The sequence below is a fragment of the Aulonocara stuartgranti genome, assembly GCF_965226115.1.
Source record: "Aulonocara stuartgranti genome assembly, chromosome: 13".
Classification (NCBI taxonomy): domain Eukaryota; kingdom Metazoa; phylum Chordata; class Actinopteri; order Cichliformes; family Cichlidae; genus Aulonocara; species Aulonocara stuartgranti.
The window spans coordinates 7,867,543-7,878,598 of NC_138949.1; the positions used below are offsets into that span (position 1 = coordinate 7,867,543).

General features: G+C 41.9%; 1 protein-coding gene across 1 annotated transcript; it reads left to right on the plus strand.

Annotated features, from left to right (window-relative positions):
* Positions 1 to 1,873: 1,873 nt before the first annotated feature.
* LOC309719966 (placenta-specific protein 9-like) lies at positions 1,874 to 9,533 on the plus strand. Its single transcript, XM_082556416.1, has 3 exons — positions 1,874 to 2,186; positions 8,595 to 8,686; positions 9,032 to 9,533. The coding sequence occupies exons 1-3, from the start codon at positions 2,123 to 2,125 to the stop codon at positions 9,179 to 9,181; spliced, it is 306 nt and encodes a 101-aa protein (XP_082412542.1). The 5' UTR covers positions 1,874 to 2,122; the 3' UTR covers positions 9,182 to 9,533.
* Positions 9,534 to 11,056: the final 1,523 nt, after the last annotated feature.

Consider the following 11,056-nt stretch of genomic DNA (forward strand, 5'->3'; position numbering starts at 1 on the left):
GTTCTTCGGGACATACACTCACTGGCCACTTTGTTAGGTACACCTTGATGATACCGTGTTGGACGTCCTGTTGTCTTCAGAACTACCTTAACACTTTTTTTTCATTCTTCTATTGTCCAGTTTTGGTCCATGTGAACTGAAGGTAGCACCTGGTCTTCTGCTGCTGTAGTTCATCTCCTTCAAGTTGTGCATTCACAGATGTTCGATTCAATTTAACAACAACAGTCACCTCAAGGCGCTTTATACTGGAAGGTAGACCCTACAATAATACATACAGAGAACAACCCAACAATCATATGACCCCCTATGAGCAAGCACTTTGGCGACAGTGGGAAGGAAAAACTCCCTTTTAACAGGAAGAAACCTCCAGAAGAACCAGGCTCAGGGAGGGGCGGGGCCATCTGCTGTGACCGGTTGGGGTGAGAGAAGGAAGACAGGGTAAAAGACAAAGTTCTTCTGCATACTTTGGTTGTAACAAGTAGTTATTTGAGTTACTGTTGCTTTCCTATTTGCTATTCTGTGATGCCAACGAGGCATTTTCACCCAGAAAACTTTTAACTCACCGGATATTTTTTTCCTTTTTGGACCATTGTTCTTAAATCCTAGAGACGGTTGTGGGGAAATCACAGAAGATCAGAAGATATCAAAACACTTAGTCCTGTGTGTCTGCCACATTCAAAATCACTTTAATCACTTTCCTTCCATATTCTGATGCTCAGTTTGAATTTCAGTATGTTGTCTTGATCATCTCTAACAGCCTAAATGCACCGAGTTGCTGCCACGTGATTGGCTGTTAGCCCACCTGACGCTAATGGTCGATTATGTGTCCTTTTTTGCTGAATAACAGCCTGCAGTGTCTTAGCAGTTGTCTCCTGAGCAATCCCAGCCCATGCTGCCGTTGCGTTGGAAGACAAAATCAAATCAAATCTTCATATATCCTTCTTTCTTCATGATTCCTTCAAACTTTGATGAGATTCTCAGTTCCAGAAACATTGAATAATCCCCACAGCTTAATACTCCCGCCACAGTGTTTCATTGTGGGGACAGTGTTCTTCTGATTGTTCTTTCTCCAAACATAAACAGTTTCATCTCATCTGACGAAAGGGCATGCTTCCAGTATGAATACCCTTTCTCCAGGTTGTCCTTAGCACACTTTAGTCTGGCTTGAAGGCATTTCTCTCGGTCTGTGTCTTCTTTGAGACTCCAATTCTTGACTTGACTAAGTCGTTCACGAGTGTATTAACAGTTGTCATTAGACACGTCTCTCGCTAGTTTTCTTTCCAGTCTTTGAAATCTTTTGCTCCCTCTGCCAGGCTTCTTCTATACTGTGTGGCTCTCTTTGAATTTCTTGATGATATTTCTCACTCCACGTCTTGATGCATGGAAATGCTGTGATAACTTTGTGTGTCTATCTCCTGCTTTCTGGGCATCACCAATTCTTTTATTAAGCCTAAACTGTTTTTTATTTTGGTGCTTTCTTATCTTACAGCTCAAACCTTTCCTGAAGTTTTGGGTGTTTTTCTGAAATGATTCTGATATTTGTGCAAAAAGAAATCATTTATGCTTTCTAAAGAAAACTCGAATGCTTAGAAATACTGTGTTGAAAGTCCCTTGTTCTCTTAAAACAGCAGTTGGGAAAATTTGGTGGGGGGGGGGTCTAATAATTTAGTCCTCATCTGTACCTAATAAAGTGGCTAGTTTGCTATCTTCCATATAAACAAAAACAACAAGCCACCACAGGTACTTTTTTTAGGATGAATGCCAGTAACTCAAAACTAAATACAACCTTGTTTAAAGGCTTGCCAGTGTGCAGCTGAAAAAGAGGAGTCCCCTCCCCAGACATCTCTCCCGCCCCTTCCCAGAATCTGAACTTTTTGTCCCGCTTCTAATGTTTTCATTAGGAAAGTGAGCTCAACCAAGTCAGGGAGGGAAGGATTAGAAAGCAAAGGACCGAACACGGGGCAGAGAGGGAGAAGGGAAGAGCTTTATGGAAGCAGAAATCTTTGGGTTTTTATCCTAATTTTGAGTTAAAAGAGATTTCGGGGCTCTCACTTCTTTGTTTCTTTTCTCTCACACTCCTCACTCTTTGCCACCAGCTGCCCGCCAGGTTTCTGTCTTCATCATGAGCTGCCCCTCCGGCTCCTCGATTGGACTCCTCCTCCTCCTGATTGGCTATGCCGCAGCAGGTAAGTGCGGTGTGTATCGTGGTGGAGGTGGGGGTCACAGGTCAAACAGGAAGAGTCAGAGAACACAGAACAGAGATCAGCGTTTTGATTTGCTAAAACTGATTTATGGATCAGCTTAGTGGAGATACATCCGATCATCTCCATCCTACTACATGTTTGTAGCACAGTGCAATAGACTTTAGAGGTTTACAGATGTGTGTGCGTCTGTGTGTGTGTGTTTGTGTGTGCGTGCTCACATGAGCGCCAAACTGACATCATGCATGTTTGAGTGTGTTCGGGATTTTGCCAGCACATCTGTTACTAATTTAACTGCAGCTCTGGCTACACTTGAGCGAATACGTTGCGAGTATTTCTCAAACGATCACTTCATGTATCGTGTTCATCTGCCGCTTCAAACCAGCATTTCTGAGCTCTGCGTGTTCCAGTGTCACCGAAATCTAATGGAAATTCAGAAATATGTGGGACAATCCCTCAGAGCCAAATCTGTGTGTGACAGCCTCAGAGTGTGAATTACACTGACTTCATACTACAAGAATGGCCAACTGCAGGAAGCAAACAGAGTGAACACACACAAACACACAGACCACAGTTGATGTCATCTAAAAACTTCGTTTTTATTTCACACACTAAGTATGAAAAGATAATTGGGTCATACAATAGTTATATTAAAAAGAAAAGATGTAAATGCTACAAAAAGAAAAAGTAGTGAAAACAGTTGAACTGTCACAGAGCAAGAGGCAAAAGCAGTGGACGTGACAGTTGACTTGTACGCACAGAAACCAGATGGCTTTTCTGATGAACTTAACACGCTGAAAATAGTTCAAGTTCGTTTGTTTTTACATGAAAGAATGGAAGTGTCAGTGAAAAGTGAAGTCAAGTGCAATCAGCTGATTATATTCAAGCAAAGCACGGCTAGTGCTGTCTTTAGTTATTTCACAGTCAGCTGAAAGTAGCATTCAGCTGACTGATGTGTCAACTAAACTGGAGTCACTGCATGCCACCGAACCAGCCATCCATCCATCATCCATCCATCAAGCCAACCATCCATCCATCCATCTAGCAGCCATCCTTCTATCCATCATCCATGCATCAGCCATCCATCCATCCATCCATCCATCCATCCATCCATCCATCCATCCATCCATCCAGCAGCCATCCATGCATCAAGCCAACCATCCATCAAGCCAACCATCCATCCATCCAGCAGCCATCCATGCATCAAGCCAACCATCCATCCATCAAGCCAACCATCCATCCATCCATCCATCCATCCATCCATCCATCCATCCATCCATCCATCCATCCAGCAGCCATCCATCCAGCAGCCATCCATCCATCCATCCATCCATCCATCCAGCAGCCATCCATCCATCAAGCCAACCATCCATCCATCCATCCATCCATCCATCTAGCAGCCATCCTTCTATCCATCATCCATGCATCAGCCATCCATCCATCCATCCATCCATCCATCCATCCAGCAGCCATCCATGCATCAAGCCAACCATCCATCCATCAAGCCAACCATCCATCCATCCATCCATCCAGCAGCCATCCATCCAGCAGCCATCCATCCATCCATCCATCCATCCATCCAGCAGCCATCCATCCATCAAGCCAACCATCCATCCATCCATCCATCCATCCATCCATCCATCTAGCAGCCATCCTTCTATCCATCATCCATCCATCCATCCATCCATCCATCCATCCATCCATCCATCCATCCATACATACATACATACATACATCCATCCATACATACATCCATCTAGCAGCCATCCTTCTATCCATCATCCATCCATCCATCCATCCATCCATCCATCCATCCATCCATCCATCCATCCATCCATCCATCCATACATACATACATACATACATACATACATACATACATACATACATACATACATACATAGCTTGATTTAAACCTCTACAGGAAATCTCTGTCCTAATTTATGCAGTAACTGAAATCTTGTATCACCAACCTTCCACACCATTCAAGTCATTGTGGTATGCATCGACCTGGCGTGTAGTTATACTTCTCAGGAGGTTCATGTCAGGTTACATAGAAGGCTGTTAAAATGGGGTTCTGGTTCTGGTGTTAGGTACAAAGTAGATCTGACGCAGAAGTATAATTCACGTGTAAGCAGGGATGACCTCCCGCTTCCCAGCTACCTCCTCCAGCTCTTCCGGTGGGATACCAAGACCAAGCCAGCCGAGAGATGTATTCTCTCCTGCTTCTGCTTCTAGGAGGCTTCCAGGAGGCTGTTTTACTCTGAACCCTTTCCAAGTGTCCAAGCTTCTCACTCTATATCTATTTGAGAGTACCACCACCCCAGGGGAAGTAATTTCATTCCTTCTGTCATTGCCAGAAGCTCGTGACCATGGGTAGAAGTAGAAATATGGGTCCACTGGTAAATCACCAACTGTGCTTTTATGCTCAGCTCTCTCTTTACTACAACAGACCAGTACTGCAGAAGGTTTTAAACTGAAAGGAGAAGGTAAAGTTACCCAACCAAAGTGTCAGTTTGGATGTCAGCAGTGTGGAGTAAGGAGGAAAGGTCTGAAATGTCAGCTGACTTGTAGCTTAAACTTTAAAAGTAATGTGGCTGTCAGTTAAACAGTGAGCTCTGACCTGTATTGACTTTTCAATTTTACACTCAGCTGAACTCCTGCTCTCCTATAGAGAGCCATGCAAAGCATCACATACAAACACGCTCAACACACACACCAGGTAGTTGACCTTTGTCCTCAGCTGCAGCTGTGTTAGATCGTCATATCTGTGTTTGCTTTTCCTGTGGTGTGTTTTCTTGATGTGTGTTTACGTGTGCATGTGCATTTCTTAACCTCTTGGAAGAGCTCTGAAAGAGGAAAAACAGTCTTCAGCGAGATGGCCTGAAAGCACATGCCAACATAAACAGGAACAAATGCCTTCTTGCCGTTTGTTAACACAAGCTGGCGATTTCGCATCCGCCCCTTTCTATTGCATCTGCAAAAAAAGGCAGACTCAGTGGGCGCCACATACATCACAAACTTCAGCATGTAGCTCCCCGTTGCAAGTTTTACTCTAAAAGAGCAGGCTGCGCTGTGTACACGCTGACACTTAGATGGAAGCGCAGTTGTGGTTTGGAGGGATTTCAGCCCCCCTCACTCCCAACCAGATCCCCCTTTCTTCCCCCTGTTGTTTTTGATTTTGAAACCAGCAGCACATTCACTACAACAAAAGATTGTGGTTGTTGTGAGATGCAACAGCGAGAACCGCCACTTTGATAAATTCACATCTGGCTCTTTAGTGTAGATCCAGTGTAGGAAAACTTCATGTCTTTTGCAGACTTTTCATAATTCATCTGTCACTGTCAAATCAAAGCAGCGAGCTTTGCCAAGTCCTCATACACAAGAGTGAGTGCAACAAAACCCCCACTGCGGAGCACACACCGAGGCAGACATCTGCTTAGTCCGCTTGCTGGGAAGCCTGATGAATTTAATGTACCTTCCATCATCCATCGCTCTTTCTTGGCCTGATTCCTGCATGTACTGAACTTGGCACTCGCTGGACACCATAATGGTGCTTGTAAAAATGTTTCCATGAGAGGCTGTGGTAAAATCAGGGCAGCTTGATGTTCAGGTACAGCTGAACAAGGGAGTACAACTCTTTGTGTGTTGGCCACAAAAGAAAAAATGACTAATTGACCCCTAACTACAATACTTAGTTAGGGGTCAGGGTCAGCCAAACACTTCATAAAGATCACTAATTCTCAATAACATGCTGTCAAGCCTTAGCCGTCTACATTCACACCAAGTGTTTCGTTGTTTCTAAATGAGAGTGACTTCACAGCTGCAAGCATTCAGCCAGTGGATGAGACAGTCACTTTACTTTATAAAGAATAAATACTATCAAGGGGAGCTTGGCCTGTCGCCGATAAGAAGACGTTAAAAAAAGAAGCAGAGAGCTGCAAGTGAACGGAAGCGTCCCCCAAATACCCGGGCTTCAAAGAGAAACAGATAATTGGAAACTTAAGTGTGAGAAGGGAAATGCCTGGGACAATGCATGTGGCCCTCTCTGGCCTGCTGAAGCGAATTAACACCAAGCATCACGGCTGTCTCCTCAGCATACTAACTGTGGCCTTCAAGTAGGCCTGATCAATCGGCTGCTGTTTAACTAAAGAGTCACATAATTCAAGAAAATATAAACTGTTAAAAGGAGCATTGCATTTGGAAACGAGCAGATAAGCAACATAAGCTAAAAGCACATTTCCTCTGGTTAGTTTTCAGCTCTACATTAAAGATGTACATCAGATGGCAAAGACTTGTTTCTTTATAAGGACATGTAACAATAATATAAACTTTGATATTTGTTTTCTTTGCAAGATAAAGTCAATCTGCACAGAAACCTTTTCAGTTTTAAAGACAAACTAAACCCAACGTGTAATTCTTGAGCTTGTTTACATGGAGTACCGTTGTGTTTGCATGGCCAAACGCTGCACGCATTTAACATATAGATTTAAAAGACACATTCAAGGGGCTTAGGGACACAGCACCTATCAATAACTTAAAATCGCATTTAAAGTACACATGGTATCTTACTGGATTCACATGTTTGCAGGCAATCTGAAGGTTTTATCTGCAGGCTGATTATTTAACCTTCAGAATAATTCATTTATATTTGAAATATATTAATATTCTCTATAATATGAATGTTAACGGCACAGAGACAACACAAAAAATTAAAAACGAAAAGTTTCACATAGTTTTAGGAGTACTTGGCGTAGGGTTTAAGTCCTGTTTGTCTTCAGCTTGGCTAGAAAGAATTATTATCGTTTGTTACGCTGTATGTCTATGATATATAAGGACTTCAGTTCTAATTGGTCACCATGTTTTTAAGTGTTTAGTCAAACAAAACTCTGTTGACTTTCGTGACTGTAGATGCATATACATTCATATGGTACGATCATTGTAGTAAGAAAACTTCAAACTACAGTCAATTGTTTAGCTTAGCTTGACAGAAATAGTGGAAAACATAAGAAATAATGAAACTGGCTTTGTCTGAAGGGAACAAAATCAGCCACAAGCTCCTCTAAAACCTCTCAGACAGAGCAGGAAATACATTTTCATCCTCAAACACTCAGTGAGACAAATGTAGAGATGATGATAGATGCAAGCTAGCTAGCACAGACGCCAGTTTGGGAGTGTTTTTTGTCCTTAGACTAATTCACCTCACCATGAACTCTTCTTCTTCTCATATTTCCCTCCAGTCTTGTTGTCTTTTAACTCCTCTTCTCTCTCGGTTTTTGAAACAGTTTGACAAAGCCCCGAGCTGCCACTCAAGCTAACAAATCCAGAGCCTTTTTGGTGGCATGGATGGAAGAAATATTAGTGGGTAGCCACAAAATTTTGCTTCACCACGAGTCAGTAATACATGAGAATGTGATAATGAAGTCCTGACCACAAGTTAATAAGGCACTGTGGCAACATCTTAGTAATGCATGGCCACAAGATACGAACTCTGTTTACCCACCCGTCAAGTACGGCTATTATCTCATAAAGCAGGAACGAACTGGATTTAATTGGATTTTGTTTTATTTCTGAATGATTATCAAGACCCATCAAGATTTTCATCAGACTGTTAACATTTCCCATGATGTGGTAAACTCCACACGGTTTGCCAACAAAGGGTTTTAGGTTGCCAAATATTGTGTATAAAAAACACTTTGGACTCATAGATATGAGCAATGTTGACAGGAAGTGCCTTTATTTCTTATTTAGTGGTTACAATGATGTTAGAAACAAGAGGCAAGAGTTTGTACATTATTCTTCGTAAAGCTACAGTATGTTGGCAAGAATATTCAGTTTGAACCACACCCATGTGGTTATTATTTGAGGCTTGCTCTATTTTTTAAATGTATTCATGCTTTGGGGCGATAACAGCCCTATTAAGCCCAGAGTTGTAGGTAAATGGCAGATTTCACATCTTATGGCTATGCACTGCTAAGACACTGCCATGTTTAAATGATGTGCTTCCCGTGCATAATTAAACTGTGACCAGCAGCTGCATGTCCCGTAAAAACATGCCTGCTTTTGCATTATCTTTGCATGCAGTTGCATTGTTCTAATTTACCTCCAATCCTGCGTGAACACAGTGAGCCTAGGATTACACAACTCTGAGCTGATATAAAACAGATGAGTGATCCGTCTTTTAGTTCAGCTCTCCTAATCAGCTGGCTAGTTCCTGTAGTGTGTGACTAAAGTTTTGTTAAGCTCACAGGAATAAATTCATCTCCTTGTTCTCGTCTCTCATACGGTGTTAAAAACAGCATATTATTAAGTACCTTTCATGATTCATTATTATATCTTGTTTGCTTATACTGTGCATCTGTAACACTGAGTATACATCTAATGTGTTTTCAGGTCCTGAGCCCCACCTTCTGCCTCAAGCAGTGCGTTCAAGCGCCTGTCAGGAGCACACGAATCTTCACCACCGCCTGGATGTAGTGGAGAAGGTGTAGTTTCTAATCTAACCTCACATTTAGGCCTCAGTGGTTTGAAACCATCAGGGTTTGGAAGTCCCTCCCTCCTTGGTTTTGACAGAATGAATGCCCAATATTCCTCAACATTTCCTTTTTCATAACATTATTAATACACTAGTGATCTACTCCAGATCTCTACATCATCTCATCCAGCAAACCCCAGTCCTACTCAGACCTTACCTTGCGTTACCAGCTGTTTTGGGAAACTGTTTTATTCATTCAGATTCATTATTCATCAGTGATGATTCTATTATTCATACTACAACTTATTAATGTATTATTTACTTGTCAACCACGCATGTGTCACGCTTCCTGCAGCAAGTGGAGGACACAGTTGAAAAGTTGGAGGTTGAGCTGGCTGCTCTTCTGGATGCCATTGAGGCCCCAAAGTGGCGCCACCTGATGGACAATGTGGGAAAGACGGCTGTGGACATCCTTGAAGATCCAGTAGAGAGAAGCCAGTCCTGAGCCAAGCAGACATCCATATAGGGTGGACTTTGAATTTTCTTGTTAAAGAGAAACTGTCTATGCATTTATTCTATATTTTTCCATATGAAGTTTGTATCATACAAAAAAAAGAAAAAAAAAAGAGGAATTGTTTTGAACAAAGCCAAGCCTCTGCATTATGTATACTTACAAATCCTGTGACAGCCTTGTCTCTATTCTAGTCAGTCCTAGATTCCTCTTCACTGTACGCTGCTATTTAGAGATCAGTTCACCAGGGACGCCTCTGTTCACCCAGTACATGCCCCTGCTCTTCACTGCCCCCTACTGTCTGCAAACAAACTTTGCCATTAAAGCTGCATTTGGGTAAAAATGACACACACGCCAAATTATTGGAAGGAGATTTATTTTCATTATCAAAGCGATTGAAGCAGCATGTTTTCTGAACACACGGAGCAGTTTCCGTTTCAGCAACAAGGCCTTTTACTGATTCCCTGTAAAAATCCTGCAGCACAAGAACATTATGCAAAGTAGGATCATAAGGGAGGAAACGAGTGGCATGGATCACATTTTTCTTCTTGATTTCTTTTCTCGACGGGGCACTGAGTTTCAAACTGTAACCACAGACTTAAGACACCTACAGAATCTCAAAAGAGTCGGTGAGAAAATGGTTGAGACATGCTGCTGCTGGTCAAACTATATAGCATGATGGCTTGTTTTAAAACACAGAACATTAATACATGAAGAAATATGTCGGGAGGGTTTGCACGCACGATCCAAGTAGGAATGATCACTGATATCAAGGAACGAAAGCCTAGATTAGTTTGGTGTAACTTTGAGAAAAGTTACGCCTAAATTAACTGTTAAAATCAAATATTTTCCATTTACATAATTAACACATTGTTCCACACACTCCTCAGGCCTACGGTGAGTCTGATGCTGTGCCGACAGAGTCTGAGAAATAACCACAAATGGAGACAATCAGTTTTGTTTTGTTTTTTTTTCTTTTTCTTTTTTAATGCAGCAATTTCTGTATTGAGGTGAAGTGAAAACATGCCCCAGTTTCAAATCTTCATCTTCTGCTGCAGAGACAACAATGCAACACTTAATCCACAACAGACACACAGCTGCTGACCTCATTCCACTCACCATGAGGGTACGAGCCTGTATACTTGGAACAAAGCATTAAGACAACCTACAGGATGTCAAAAAGGTACTGCATATCATCTAAAATATCATGCCGTCCATGTAACACTGGGATTATACAATTTGTACAGCTTAAAGTAAACAGTCACGCAGGCCGGTTATACTCTGATTTTGGACTGTGTCGATAATCAGGTGAGCGTCGAGGTATGCTATTACCAAAAGCTTGTGCATGCACAAATCAGCCGGTAGGGCTCAAGCTCCAGGCTTTGGCAAAAAACAGGCTTATACTGTAAAGGTACATGCAAAAATAAAAGCACAGGGCTCAAGACTATTCAATTTCTCACACGTTTTGGCAGACTTGGAAGATAACATTTCATGTCTCTTTAAGAAAGCTTCTTAATCTAATCATAATGTAGTGTTTTAAAGAAACAGCTTACTTTTGGGAAACACACCTATTTGCTTTCCCTTTGGGAACAAGGTCAAAGCATCTGTCACGTTTGAGCGTCAACTGTACAGCTAGAGCTGGGGAACTGTTAGCCTAGCTTAACAGTGGAAGTTACGTCATTTTATCAACTTCCTACTTGTCTGAGTTTTATTGGAGGTTTAAAAATTCAACAAGCGCTTAATAATAGATCCATTTTATTAAAAAAAAAAAAAAAACTTTATCAAGCAGTCAGCCTGCGTTTTGAAAGTATCAGCTATTAGGTTAGCTTAAAATTAGCTATGGTGACTACACAGCAGCCATTTTGACAT